The sequence below is a fragment of the Rhinolophus hipposideros genome, assembly GCF_964194185.1.
Source record: "Rhinolophus hipposideros genome assembly, chromosome: 25".
Classification (NCBI taxonomy): domain Eukaryota; kingdom Metazoa; phylum Chordata; class Mammalia; order Chiroptera; family Rhinolophidae; genus Rhinolophus; species Rhinolophus hipposideros.
Genome location: NC_138071.1, coordinates 3872010 through 3888161, shown reverse-complemented (window position 1 = coordinate 3888161; position 16152 = coordinate 3872010). Strand labels below are relative to the sequence as shown.

The following is a 16152-nucleotide window of genomic DNA, read 5'->3' as shown; positions in this document are numbered from 1 at the left end:
ACTCTACAAGAACTTTCTGACTCCATCAGAAAGAGCAATATAAGAATAATGGACATACCAGAAAAAGAAGAAAGAGAGAAGGGAACAGAGAATATATTCAAACAAATTGTTGATGAGAACTTCCCAACTTGTGGACAGAACTGGATCCTCGAATCCAAGAAGCAAATAGAACACCTAATTACCTCAATCCCAACAGGCCTTCACCAAGGCACATTGTATTGAAGCTGTCTAAAATCAAGGACAAAGAAAGAATCCTCAAGGCAGCCAGGGAAAAGAAGACGGTAATCTACAAAGGAAAGCCCATTAGATTATCATCAGATTTTTCAGCAGAAACTCTACAAGCCAGGAGGGAGTGGAATCAATTATTCAAACTGTAGAAAGAGAAGTTATGAGCAAGAATAATATATCCAGCAAAGATCTCCTTTAGATATGAAGGAGGAATAAAGACCTTTCCAGATATACAGAAGTTGAGGGAATTTTCTAATACATGACCTGCAGTACAAGTAATACTAAAGGAGGCTATACGACCACCATCGACAGGGACAATTTGTGGCAACCTAAAGATAAAAAGGGGGAGAGTAAAGGCCTGAACCGGAATATGGGAATGCAGAAAGTGTGCTAAAGAAAATGGAATACTCTAAATATCAAAGTATCTTTTACATAAACTTAAGGGTAACCACTCTAAAAAAATCCAGAACTGAAATATATACTGTAATAAAAGAAGAAACAGAGGGAAACATCATAGAATACCACCACACAGAAATAACAGACAACAACAAAAAGGCAAAGAAACAATGGAGACATAGCCTTACCAGAAAACTAAAGATAAAATGATGGGAAATCCTCACATATCAATAATCACCGTAAATGTAAATGGACTGAAGTCACCAATAAAAAGGCAAAGAGTAGCAGATTGCATAGAAAAACTAAACCGAACCATATGCTGTCTCCAAGAGACACATCTCAGCTACAAGGACAAGCATAGACTCAAAGTGAAAGGGTGGAAATTGACACTCCGAGCAAATAGTACCCAGAGAAAATCAGGTATAGCCATAATGATATCAGATGAAACAGACTTCAGGGTGAAAAAGATAACAAGAGACAAAGATGGACATTTCATAATGGTAAAGGAGACTATACAACAAGAAGACATAACAGTCATCAATAGTTATGCCCCCAATCAGGGAGCACCAAGATATACCAAGCAACTACTAACAGAACTAAAGAGAGAAATTGTCCAAAACACAGTTATACTAGGGGACTTAAATACATCATTGACAGCTATGGATAGATCATCCAAACAGAAAATAAATAACGAAATAGCAGCCCTAAATGATACATTAGATGAAACGGACATTATTGATATATATAGAACACTTCATCCTAAAATATCAGACTATACATTCTTTTCTAGTGTACATGGAACATTCTCAAGGATAGACCATATATTGGGACATAAAATCAGCCTCAGCAAATTTAAGAATATTGAAATCATACCAAGCATATTCTCTGATCACAAGGCTTTGAAATTGGATATCAACTGCAAAAAGAAAGCAGGAAAAAACACAAATACCTGGAGATTAAACAACATACTTTTAAAGAATGACTGGGTTAAAGAAGAAATTAGAGGAGAGATCAAAAGTTACATAGAAACAAATGACAATGAAAATACATCCTACCAAAAATTTTGGGATGCAGCATAAACAGTTTTAAGAGGGAAATTTATATCATTACAGGCCTTTCTCAAGAAACAAGAAAAATCCCAAATAAATAACCTCATGTTACACCTTAAAGAACTAGAAAAAGAAGAACAAGTAAAACCGAAAGTCAGCAGAAGAAAAGAAATAACAAAAATCAGAGCAGAACTAAATGAAATAGAGAACAAAAAGACAATAGAAAACATTAATGTGACAAAGAGCTGGTTCTTTGAAAAGATTAACAAAATTCACAAACCCTTGGCTAGACTCACTAAGATAAAAAGAGAGAAGACACTAATTAACAAAATCAGAAATTAAAAAGGGGAAGTTATCACGGACACCACAGAAATACAAAGGATCATCCAAGAATACTATGAAGGACTATATGCCACCGAATTCAATAACCTAGAAGAAATGCATAAGTCCTTAGAAACATATAGCCTTCCTAGGCTGAACCATGAATAAATGGAAAATCTAAACAGACCGATCACCAGTAACAAAATTGAATCAGTCATCCAAAACCTTTCCGAAAGCAAAAGTCCTGGACCAGATTGCTTCACTAGTGAATTCTACCAAACCTTCAAACAGGATCTAATACCAATCCTGCTCAAACTCTTCCAAAAAATTGAACAAGAGACAGTACTCCATAACTCATTTTATGAGGCCAACATTACCCTGATACCAAAACCTAGTAAGGACAACACACGAAAAAGAAAACTACAGACCAATATCTCTGATGAATAGAGATGCAAAAATCCTAAACAAAATTCTAGCAAATCGAATACAACAATGCATTAAAAAGATTATTCATCACGACCAAGTGGGGTTCATCCCTGGGGCACAAGGATGGTTCAACATTCGCAAATCCATCAATGTGATACATCACATAAACAAAATAAAGGACAAAAATCATATGATTATATCAATTGATGCAGAAAAAGCATTTGACAAGATACAACATCCATTTATGATTAAAACACTTAATAAAATAGGTATACAAGGAAAATACCTTAACATAAGAAAAGCCATATATGACAAGCCCTCAGCTAATCTCATAATTAATGGTGAAAAACTGAAGCCCTTTGCTCTACGTTCAGGAACACGACAGGGCTATCCCCATCACCTCTGCTTTTGAACATAGTATTGGAAATCCTTGCCAGAGCAATCAGGCAAGAGAAAGAAATAAAAGTCATCCAAATTGGGAATGAAAAAGGTAAATTATAACTCTTTGCAGATGACATGATGCTATATATAAAAAACCCTAAAGACTCCACCAAATAGCTACTAGAAACAATCAACGAATACAGTAAAGTTGCTGGCTACAAAATCAACGTACAAAAGTCCATTGCATTCCTATATACTAACAATGAAATCTCAGAAAAAGAAATACAAAAAACTATTCCTTTTGCAATTGCAGGAAAAAGAATAAAATACCTAGGAATAAACTTAACAAAGGATGTGAAGGACCTATATGCTAAAAACTATAAGACATTTTTGAAAGAAATTGAAGAAGACACAAAGAAATGAAAAGACGTTCCGTGCTCATGGATTGGAAGAATCAACATAGTTAAAATGGCCATATTACCCAAAGCAATATACAGATTTAATGCAATCCCCATCAAAATCCCAATGGCATTTTTTAAAGAAATAGAACAAAAAATCATCAGATTTGTTTGGAACCACAAAAGACCCCGAATAGCCAAAGCAATCTTAAGAAAAAAGAACAATACTGGAGCTATCGCACTCCCTGACTTTAGCTTGTACTACAGGGCTACAATAATCAAAACAGCATGGTATTGGCATAAAAACAGACACATAGACCAATGGAATAGAATTGAGAACCCAGAAATAAAACCACATAAATATGGACAGATAATTTTTGACAAAGAAGCTAAAAACATACAATAAAGGAAAGACAGCCTCTTCAATAAATGGTGCTGGGAGAATTGGATAGCCACGTGCAAAAGAATGAAACTGGACTGCTATCTGTCACCATGTACCAAAATTAATTCAAAATGGATCAAAGACTTAAGCATAAGACCTGACACAATAAACTGCATTGAAGAAAACATAGGTACTAAACTTATGGATCTTGGGTTCAAAGAGCCTTTTATGAATTTGACTCCAAAGGCAATGGAAGTAAAAGCTAAAAGAAACGAATGGGACTACATGAAGCTTAAAAGCTTCTGCACAGCAAAAGAAACCATTGACAAAATAAAGAGGCAACCAACTGAATGGGAGAAGATTTTTGCAAACAGTGCCTCCGATAAGGGGCTAATATCCAAAATATACAAGGAACTCATGAAACTCAATAACAAAAAAACAAACAACTCACTTGAAAAATGGACAGAGGACCTGAAGAGACATTTCTCCAAAGAGGACATACAAATGGCAAATAGACATATGAAAAAATGCTCAACATCACTAAATCATCAGAGAAATGCAAATGAAAACCACAATGAGATATCACCTCACCCCAGTCAGAATGGGTTTAATCAACAAGACAAATAGTAACAAGTGTTGGAGAGGCTGTGGAGAAAAAGGAACCCTCATACACTGTTGGTGGGAATGCAGACTGGTGCAGCCATTATGGAAGGCAGTGTAGAGGTTCCTCAAAAAATTAAGAAGAGAATTACCATATGAGCCAGCAATCCCTCTCCTGGGTATCTACCCAAAAAAATCTGAAAACATGTATCCATAAAGACACGTGTGCTCCATGTTCATTGCAGCTTTATTTACGGTGGCCAAGACATGGAAACAAAATGTCCTTCGATAGATGAATGGATAAAGAAGTTGTGGTATATATACACAATGGAATGCTATTCGATGGTAAGAAAAGATGAAATAAGACCATTTGTGACAACATGGATGGATCTTGAGATAATAATGCTAAGCGAAATAAGTCAGACAGAAAAAGCAGAGAACCCTATGATTTCACTGATATGTGGTACATAAACCAAAAACAACAAAAGAAGAAGACAAACAAATGAGAAACAAAAACTCATAGACACAGACAATAGTTTAGTGGTTAACCAGAGGGTAAGCGGGGTGGGGGGTCGGAGATGAAGGTAAAGGGGATCAAATATATGGTGATGGAAGGAGAACTCATTCTGGGTGGTGAACACACATGGGACTTATAAATGATGTAATAAAGAATTGTACACCTGAAATCTATGTAACTTTACTAACAATTGTCACCCCAATAAATTAAAAACAAACAAACAAAAAAACAATTACACACTTGGGCCCCAAGGAAACAGACAGGCCTCCAGCCTAGCCAGAGAGAAAAGTGTGGAGCTTAGGGTGGGGAATCAGGAAGGGTGTTCTGAAAAATGTTAAGCCTAAACCGAGTCTGGAGGAATGTGGAGGCATCGTCAGGTCAAACAGGAATAGGAGGGTGTATCAGACAAAGGAGTAAGTGCGAGCAGAAGACAAAAGAGTGTAGAAACTAGAAAACACTGGTAACTTGCTGTGCAGATATATGATTTGGGTTGGATAACTAGTAGAAGTGTCTAGACAGGCTAGAAGGGTCAGGATGTATTCAGCAAAAGCTGAAGGATCAGATTTGCATTTTAGAAAGAGTATCTTCTAGCATTATAGAAGATGGCTTTGAACAAGATGAAGAATGGAAGTGGAAAGACCAAATCTGAGGTCACTGCAATAATCTAAATAATGAAACATAAAGGCCTGAAGTAGAGTAGCTGTAACTATGAGGATCTGAGATGTATTGATGAGGCAGAGTTGACAGAAAATGACTGATTCTATGTGGAGACAATGAGTAAGGGTCGAATATTGGCATTGACACCAAAACCTGTTACCTTATTTTCATAGCATCATACTCCTAAAACTATATAAATATGTCATTTTATTTCTTAGCCAGGAGTCTTCTCTACTTCATAGCTAAGGGGGATCTTTAACTAATATGTATTTTCCTGCATATAAATACTTAGTATATATGGTTAGTTTTTAAAATTTACCTTTATTTAAATTATCTATCTCTTGGCCATCACGCAATAGCAGCTCTGTTTAAATAGGGTAGAGCCAAGAAAAAAATATATACTCTCACATTAAATATTTAAGTGTTTGGCTCAAGCAAATAAATCATTTACATTTATTTAGTTCAACTCAATGGTAAGTAGTAAATCGTTAAGATTTAGCAAATCCAAACCAAAATTTGCAGGTCAAGTTTTGTTATACTGTATCAATTCAGTATGTGTTTTTGAAAATAGGCACAGTCTCCAAGCAGCACAAACAAAGCCCTACTGGGGGGTCGAGTAACACGAGCAGAAACCATAAACACTAACATAGAGCTAAAGAATGTCAACAGCCCCTGGGAACCTTATTTAAATGGAATCTGATCTGTATGATGAGAATCAATCAATCTCATTCTCATTAAGGCACTTTCTTAGTGGGGATCTGATTATCACGCAGCATCTGTACTCTAGAGTATAAACTGCACAGGTAAGAAATCTGGAGGTGGCCCAGTCAGTGCATGCACTGCTTTTGAAGTATCTGGATTTTATAATAACACCCTATGGTTTCCTACTTGAGAGCAGTGCTTGCTGTGTGGCACTTGTAAGAACTTAAATGGAGGTACAAAGTCCGTCATAATGCAGATGGAGGCAACCGCATCAGAACGCGTCTCACCACAGCGTGATTCTTCACGTAGCAGGGCTTGCACACGGGCTTGTCGTCAACCATCACGTATATTTCCCCAGCTAGGATGTTGTCACAGTCAAAGCAGCAGAAGTGTTTCAGGTGCCAGTTTTGGTTTTCTGCCTGGGTATATTCATTGCTGAATATCAGCTGGGAAGAGGATAAAAATAAGATGAAGCAGGATTTTGCTTTTTGCTACAAATAACAAAGCTAGATTCTTTAGACAGGAAGGGATTTAGATCCACAAGTGTATCAACTTACTTTCGTGGGTTGAAGTTTGAAAATAACCTAAAGTTTGAACTTAGGTTACTATTTGGTTTTGTCAAAATCTATCTTTTATGTTTCTGGACAATCTTTCATTAGTCAACACAATTAACACAACACTCAGAATGACTGAAATTAAAAGTTTTTTCCTTTGACTCCTTTGGATGTAAATAAAGCAAATGCTGCTTGGTTAATTCAGGTTGCCATCTTGCTAAGGTAGCCTTACAATGGTCAGGGGGCCACATGTGGGTACAGAGATGAGCCTGCATGCAGGTGGCCCCAGAGAACAGACCTCATCACAGCCAGCACATCGGGGTTTCTCGCTGTCACAGTAGTGTCTGCCACAGTACAGCTTCCCATTCTTCCAGAAATAAATCATGTCGACCAGGAGTTCCTGGCAGGTACTGCAGACGAAACAAGCCGGGTGCCACAATTTATCATAGCCGGCCCTTTCAGCATAGATGGCCGGGTCACCTTCCTTCATACTCAGTTTGCAGCAGTAGCAGGACTGAAAGGGAAACCATGCAAACAATCTGGTCATCATAAGACTGGCGTTTCTCATCATCAGCTTTAGGAGAAATGTGGAAAAACTATCAACAAAAATCATTTCTACTGAAATTAGTAGTTTGTCCATGTAGACAATTAAGGTGTTGGTACTTCCTGTGAAACAGAATCTTCCAGGTGGTTCAAACCTAATTCTTGCACCCTATGTGTAACAGAGTATTGTTTCCTGAATTAAAGCCATTTACAGAAAAAAGCTAAACTTTAAGTGGGTGTCTAAAAACTGATTACTGTAGAGTTTATTAGTACTTTAAAAAAATTTTTTTTACAAGACTAAGCCTTATTGGTTGATGTGTTAATTGGATCTTTGAGAAAGATATTAAGTTTAATTCTTGTTTTTTTGTTCATCTATTTTCTTCAAGGTATAAAAAAAGACTCGAATTGCTGTCTCTAGGAGATTTAAAAAATATGATTGAACACATGCACATAAATTTGCGTTTGAATTTTAGGTACAGTCTCAGAAGCAAAACTGAATTCACCTAAGCATACATTATTCTTATTTATGGGAAGAGACAAACAATTGACACCAAAATTATGCTTAGAAACAGATTCTAGATTAGTATGTTGTATTCCAGAATGATACACTGATGCTAACTACGAACATATACGTAAAACTCACAATTATACTTGGCAAAAAGCAATCAGAAAACTTGGCCTTAGGCAGAGGTTTCAAACATGATGATTCTCTAAAATCTGCCTAAACTGACCGTTTATTTCCCTCACTTACTCCCTTTTGGAAACAGAGGAACAACCCCCCAAAAAGGTTCAAAGAAAGTGAAAAGGAACCTATAGAATCCACCAGTTAGGCCAACGGTGCGGCTGCTCTACTCACATACTGAGTTCTTCTGTGCTCGGCCGACTTGCCGTCCATGGCCCCCACCGCGGCCGCCGTGCTGCGGTCCCCTCCAGGGCTGTCCATCCTGGGGGGGCCTTGAGCGTCCATTTCACGGGGAAGTTTGACGTCTCCTACTCCCAGAGCCTCGCTCTTATATTTCTTCACAAACTGCTCCATCTCCTTCACCTCTTTGGGAGACAGCTCATGGCACTTGGACGGGTCCTGGTCGTGTGCGGGAAGCTGTTTTGCCAGCTGCTTCTTCCGGTACTGCGCCCCCTCCGAGCCCGCCACCGGCTGCTTCTCCTTGGGCAGCATCTGCATGTAGTGCCGGGCCTGAACCACAAGGGGACCAGTTAACGCGAGGCGCGGCCATCATACTAACAAATGGTCTTCCTCACCTAAATATCTAAATGCCAACAAATGGTACACTTGCTCAAAAATGGTACACTAAACAGATTAAGTTCAGTATAAATGGACACTTTTATTCATGAAATTAGTTTTTTTCTTTCCAATTTGTAAAAGATTTTGGTTACTAATGTTTACTTGTGCTAAATATATGTAAGTGTACAATTGGAAAAGAACACATATTTTTAGGCAGCATGTCTAGAATGATCTATGGATCAACAGCATTTTCATTATAAAAATATCATCACAAGATTCATTTTAATGATTTAACTAACCTTAAAAGACTTCCACATGTCTCATCTAGTTGTTAAAATAGGAGCTTGACACAAAAATGCCTTACATAGTAAATGCTTTACATAGTAAAAGAAATAGTGTTGGACATTTTTTTGAGTTCTAAACAATGACAGAAATTTTACTCCTTTGGTATTATTTACCATCTTAAGAGAAATCTTCTCAAGAGTAAGTTAGAAGAGTCACTAGATTTGTATAAAACATCTGTTTTTAATCTAATTATTAAGAATTTCAGACCATTCCCTCAAAAAGGTTAACATATTTGGTAGTCAGAAAAATTCTAGGAGATATCTAATCTTACTTTGAAAAGACTGTAATAGGAGTTGAAAGTCAAAATAATGAGAACCCCATGAAAACAACAGACTTAAGGGGGATACGGTCAATGAAGGAACTGCCCCAAATAAGCAGTCCAGGAACTTTCCTAAGGAGACTTCCGTCCCCCTGATTACTTACCAATGCCTGATTCTGGACAGGAGGAGCCCACTCATAGGTAACTGTGTTGATCGAGACATTCTTCTTGGCAGCAATCGGGTTGGTCAATATCATAACGTTGCGTTTATACATGGGAATTCCATCTGATTTTAGCTTTGCAATCAGGGTCGTATACTTGGTGTCTTCAAAAAGTTTCCCCACTTTTCGATCCTCTTCATTGCTCAATAGGACATCATGTTCTTCTTGGCCACACTTGCAGTTACGACATATTTTTCTGTAATTGTGGAGAAAAGCAGGCAATGATTAATTATACCTAATCAAAAATAATTATGTTATCCAAAATATACAAGGAACTCATGAAACTCAACAACAAAAAAACAAACAACCCAATTGAAAAATGGACAGAGGACCTGAAGAGACATTTCTCCAAAGAGGATATACAAACGGCAAATAGACATATGAAAAAATGCTCAACATCGCTAATCATCAGAGAAATGCAAATGAAAACCACAATGAGATATCACCTCACCCCAGTCAGAATGGCTTTCATCAATAAGACAAATAGTAACAAATGTTGGAGAGGCTGTGGAGAAAAAGGAACCCTCATACACTGTTGGTGGGAATGCAGACTGGTGCAGCCGTTATGGAAGGCAGTGTGGAGGTTCCTCAAGAAATTACGAATAGAATTACCATATGACCCAGCAATCGCTCTCCTGGGTATCTACCCAAAAAATCTGAAAGCATTTCTCTATAGAGACACGTGTACTCCAATGTTCATTGCAGCTTTGTTTACGGTGGCCAAGACATGGAAACAACCAAAATGTCCTTCAATAGATGAATGGATAAAGAAGTTGTGGTATATATACACAATGGAATACTATTCGGCATTAAGGAAAGATGATATAGGAGCATTTGTGACAACATGGATGGATCTTGAGAGTATAATGCTAAGTGAAATAAGTCAGACAGACAAAGCAGAGAACCCTATGATTTCACTGATATGTGGTATATAAACCAAAAAGAACAAGACAAACTAATGAGAAAGAAAAACTCATAGACACAGACAATAATTTAGTGGTTACCAGAGGGTAAGGGGGTGGGGGGTGGGTGATGAGGGTAAAGGGGATCAAATATATGGTGATGGAAGGAGAACTGACTCTGGGTGGTGAACACACAATGGGATTTATAGACGATGTAATACAGAATTGTACACCTGAAATCTATGTAAATTTACTAACAATTGTCACCCCAATAAATTTAATTAAAAAATAATAATTATGTGCATACATTTATAATTCATAAAATACTTTTACACACATTCCATTTAATGGTATGCAAAGGCAAATCTTTTTTGGGGGGAATACTAAGTAGCTATCTATAAATTTGAACAAAGAAACATAAAAATGTACCTTTGTAAGACTTTGAAAAAGATTTTGATTAAAAAATCCATGCTCAAGGGGGAATTCTGAGGGTAATCCCAACTAATATTCCTCATTCTTTCAAATAAATAAACAAATAAATAAAACAAAATCATCAAAAAAAATCAAAGTAAGAGGTTTCATATTTTATTCCACGATCACATGTCATAGGCATTACTCAAGTTTTTTTTTGTTTCGGTTTGTTTTTTTAATGAGAGGGAGATTGATACAACTTTTCTCATCAAGAACTGTAATTCTAGATTTAGGTTTACTTTTTCTGTCCCCTTTCCAATATCTTTTCCGCTTCTTCCTCATTTGCCATTACCTTTCTCCTTTCTCTTTCCCTTCCCTTTCCCCTTCTCTTATTTCTTCAAACTTACTGATCACCTACCATATGCTCCATTATGTATAAAAAGACAGATAAATGAAAGTCTTTGCTCTTCTTATAGTTGATGGATACCGTCCCCTCCCCCAATCTGATCTGGCACATAATCACTCATTCATTCATGCAACATGAGTGTCCATGTGCCAAGCAATGTACTTGATATTAAGATATAATGGTGAAAAAAACAGGCCCAGTCTCTGACTTACTAGAACTTACCATCTGATGGGGAGATGGAGACAGACATTAAACAAGCACAGTGTGCGTGCGTGCACACACACACACACACACACACACACACACACACACACACCCTACAACTGCATTTGTGACAAGAAAGAAAAGTACAGGATACCTCCAGAGGGTATAATTTTGACCCTGGAACTGATGAGGAAAGGGCTCCTTAAGAATATTACTCCATAAGAAAGTGACATTTAGGATGAGATCTGAAGGATGTGGAAAACATAGGTGTGGATGGGGTATGTATGTGTACATTTGTGAAGGGGAAAGAAAGGAGAAAAGCCTCCAAATGTTCTGGGTAGAAAGAGTACCTGTGGTGGTCCTGAATTAGGAAAGAGATTGTTCCTTTAGGTTCCATGATCAGAGAAGGCGAGTATGACTTACTGAAGAAAGAAATGGGGCAGTGACAGGATGGGAGGCAGCCAGGAGGTTTATGCAGGGCCTTGTAGAACACATAAGGAATTTCGCCTTCATTCTAAGAGCAATAAGGAAGCACTATAAGCTATGAGATCTGTCATTTTCAAAACCGTAATACCTGCCACGTGGAGAGAGGATGAGGGATAGACACAACTGGAAGGAGGGAGATGGGTCAACATGTCAATGGTGCATCTAGTTTGCAATGAAATGACTCTACGTCCCAGGGATTCCACTGCTACTTCACAAGTGAAATGAGTTTCCATCTTGGATGGTTATTGCTGTGGTCCACATTAAGGTGTGTCAGAGCTTGCACTAGAGTGTTTGACAGTGGAGATGAAAAGAAGAGCTTTAAGATCTCCTTGAATGTAAAACTGAGTAAATTTTGTGTTTGATTTGGATATAGTGATAGTAATCGGAAAGCCCAGTTTGTCAAAAAATAATACCATAAAATAGACCCACATTTCTGGATGAGTAAGTTGGTAGGAGTGTAATTTATTAAGATAGTAAATACAAAAGAAGAACAGATCTGAAGTAAGTGGGGAAAAGGTTGATGAAAGGTCTCCAAAACTGAACTACTGCTAAGTTTGAAATGCCTCTGAGACAAGGTCAGATCTCAAGTAGAATGTAGGATACACAGACGTAGTGTCAAAAACTGTAGCCTGGTAGGAAATATAAGCTCGAGAGTCAGGGGATGGTACAGAGGCATACGGAGTTGAACAGATCACCTTCCCTTCCCGGAGAAGAGTAGAGGAAAAGGTGAGGACTCAGGAAGGAGTCTGGCAGAGGAGCAGAAGGTGGAAAAGGTGACAGGGGAAACCGGAAGTAGAGAGACTGGTATTAAAAACAAACCAAAAATCCAAGGCAACGACAGCATATAAATCAGGGGGGAGAATCTGGAAGTTTAAAAATAAAAACATTCTAATATCCTTACATTGTCAGGATGATATTAAAGATATAGATTGACATTAGATGTTAAGTATGCATGTTAAAAATATCTGCATAACTAAAGTGAGAAATAGTGCATGTAATTTCTAAACTAATAGAGAGAAAATGAAATAAATATATAAAATGCAATTAGTCAAACAGAAAGCAATAAGAGGAGAAAAAAGAAACAGGAAATTAGAAAAGGTAGAACACACAATTAAGATGTTTGATATAATCCAAATGCTCATATATCTATAATCACAATAAATGGACTCAGTTCTCAGTTAAAAGCCAAAGGCTTTCACTGGATAATACAACAAAATCCAACTACATGTTATTTATAAAAGACATTTAAATTTAACACACAGAAAGGATGAATGCATAAAGATGCAAAAAGACAATACAGGCAAATACCAGCAGAAGATACATATATTAATATCATACAGATTGGACTTTAATGCTTTTTCCTTTACTGAATATTAAATAAAATCACTATATAGTGACAAAAGTTTAAAAAACACCTCTATGATGAAACCATTCTAAATGGAATAATATAGCCTAATAACCTTATTTCAAAACATATAAGCAAAAATAACAGAACTATGAGAAACAGACAAATCCATCATTATAGTGACACTAAAAAATTTAGAAATAAAGCTATTAATAACATAATTAATAAGTTTGATCTAACACACACATAAAAAATACCACATCCAGTGACTGCAGAACACACATTCTTTTTATGAGAACCTGAAACACTTGTAAAAACTGAACGCATATGATTCTACAAAGTAAGTCTCAAGAAATGCCCAAGGACTGATCATCAACAACATTATCTGAACAGAAGGCAATTATGTTAACAATCAACAACAAAAAAGCAACTAGAAAGTACTTCTTAAAAAAAAATAAAAAATTCAATGTTGAAAAAAACAATCACAATAGAACTTCAAACAAACAATATTTTAAGAAAAAAGAATAAAAACTTACTTCTGAAACTTGCAGAACACATCCAAAGGGATGCTTAGAAGGGAATTCATAGCTTAAACGCTCAAATTAGAAGAAAAAAGATTAATAAACTAAGTGCTCAAGAAGTTTGGAAAAATGCAAAGTAAACTTAAAACACAAGGAAGGAGATTAAAAATAATAGCAGAAACTAATAAAGTAAATGTCTGCTTCTCATGAGATGCAGAAAAAGCATTCAACACATTTCAACATCTTTTCTGATTATATTTTACTTATTAATTTTCGCTATCGTGTTTCCCTGAAAATAAGACCTAGCCAGACAATCAGCTCTAACGCGTCTTTTGGAGCAAAAATTAATATAAGACCTGGTCTTACATTATATAAGACCCAGTATTATATTATTATGTTATTGTATTGTATTGTATTGTATTGTATTGTATTGTATTGTATTGTATTGTATTGTATTGTATTGTATTGTATTATACCCGATCTTATATTATAGTAAAATAAGACCAGGTCTTATATTAATTTTTGCTCCAAAAGACGCATTAGAACTGATTGTCCGGTTAGGTCTTATTTTCGGGGAAACACAGTATAGAAGGGAACTAGAAAGAATTTTACAAAGGGTTTCTGTGAAAATCCCCACAAACACTCGGCATAAAATGAACTCAGCGTGTTCATTTTATGATGTGAAGCAAGAAAGCAGCCTTGCTCCCACCACTTCATTCATATTGTCTTGTGGGTACTAATCGGAACATTAGAGAAAAATCAAAGAAACAGAAGTTAAAAGGTGACATCAGGAAGAAAGAAACTAAGCTGTTGTTATTCACAGATGCTATGACTAATCATATAAAAATGCAATGTGTTAGCATCAATAAGAGTTTAGTAAGTTTTCTGGATTTAAAATTAATATTAAATAATTGATTTCTCTATGTTAGAAAGTTAGAAGAAATAAACACCTGAAAACTCTTAAATATCTTTGCCAAATAATTATTAAATAATTATAGATTTTTGTGTTCTTAGTTTTCTTAAGGTCAGTTTTGCAAACTGAAAATATTAGATCTGACTTGTACAGTTCTAGAAAGAGACAGACAGGGAGTCAGAGAGGCACCAACATGAGGGGTGGGGGGAAAACCACTTTCCTTGTACACACACTGGTCAGAAATCTTTATTTGGTAAGAATTTGCTGAAGAGTTTGCATATTCTGGTTAAGCTATAAAAGACTCCTACCTGGTTATCTTACACTCCCATCTAGTGGAAAGGAGCATATTATTCTACTACAGTATGTTCTCTCCATTCTTGTTCTTTGGTTAACGAAAACAATATAATTAGTCATAAAACTATCACACCGCTTTTGGATCAAGTTTGAAATCATACTTCCTGAGGGGAAACAGGTGGGTTGGAGATTTAGTTCTTAATATAAAGAGATGTTTCTATGGCTCTGTTCCCCAATAATTAACAAAAGCGATTGACTAAAGAAGGAAGTAATAATGTTACATGGCTATGTGATAGATGCTAGACTTCCTTGGAAAGGTTCATTATCTAGTGCTACACCAACATGTACACCACAAAATAAGGGGAGTCAGATTTTTAGAATTTGAAAGATAAATAGTAAAAGAGTAAGTGAAATAAAGCCTGCTGGCTTCTAAAGCACGAGCTATGATGACAACCTATAGTGTAGTTAAATAAGATATTTATTATGCAAGTGTTATACAGAGGGTGCCCAAAATATATATATACACATTTTAAGAAAGGAAAAAAACTGTATTAGTTGTAATACTCAATATATACCGATAACAAAAGATGAATACAAGTCACGCATTTTTTTGGCACCCCCAGTATATAGAAAGGTTTATTAACCAATGATATAAAAGCTACCTCTATACTTGTTCTTATTTGTCTTGGCTATTCTTGGAAGATTCACATTCTGAGGAAATGTTTTCTCTACCCACCCCCCTTCACCCACCCAACATATCCTTATTAAGCAAGTAAAAAACAGGTTAAAACAACACACCAATAGAAGTAGCTAAAGAAGTCATACTGTGCTCGATTGTCAGTTTTCTGAGTGTTGAAACCTATGATTGATTCATTACAGCTTTCAAATCACAAACATATTATAAGCCTTATCTGCATCCTCACTCCAACATGGTGACCTGCTGTCACAGAGCACTTGGCAGGAATGTGACTCAAGAAAGGGAGAATAGTTCTTTCAGCTAGAGTTGTCATCACTGAAGCAGCTGCAATGACCACATAACTTCCAGACCCCTTATTGGAACTCTATTTGTACAACAAAAAGGGAAAACTACAAACAACTACTTAAGAAAGAAACCTATAAAGTCTGGGCCAGGCGCCAAGTGCTATCCATTGTGGAAATCTGTGGTGTTCACTTCTAATCTAGTTCAAAAATTGTTTTAGATCCTTTTCAACAGTGTTTTATATTTGAATCTCTCATATTTAAATTGGTAAATTTTATTTGTAGAAATAATCTCTTATGAGCTTTTAAAGGCATTTGGAATTTACCTGATAACTTTATTTAAAAAAAAACCTTATTGGGGAAGAAAAGGATACTGTTATCTTGGTATCCAAAAGAAGTCATGAGAATGAATGGAACTTTTATCACGTATTTCAGTCTATAACCCAGATTCCATCCTTCTTAAGAAAATTAAG

General features: G+C 36.3%; 1 protein-coding gene across 2 annotated transcripts in view; it reads right to left on the bottom strand.

The window, feature by feature from the left end:
• The window catches only part of TES (testin LIM domain protein), a 51885-nt gene that overhangs the window by 6651 nt on the left and 29082 nt on the right, over positions 1–16152 (bottom strand). The window contains exons 3-7 of one of the 2 annotated variants that reach the window (XM_081038453.1): positions 13510–13542; positions 9163–9415; positions 8011–8346; positions 6910–7125; positions 6345–6503 (exon numbers count right to left, since the gene is read on the bottom strand). In XM_081038453.1, coding sequence (XP_080894579.1) covers positions 6345–6503; positions 6910–7125; positions 8011–8346; positions 9163–9415; positions 13510–13542 — 997 coding nt within the window. The remainder of the gene's footprint in view (positions 1–6344; positions 6504–6909; positions 7126–8010; positions 8347–9162; positions 9416–13509; positions 13543–16152) is intronic. The other variant, XM_081038454.1, reaches the window with a different exon arrangement.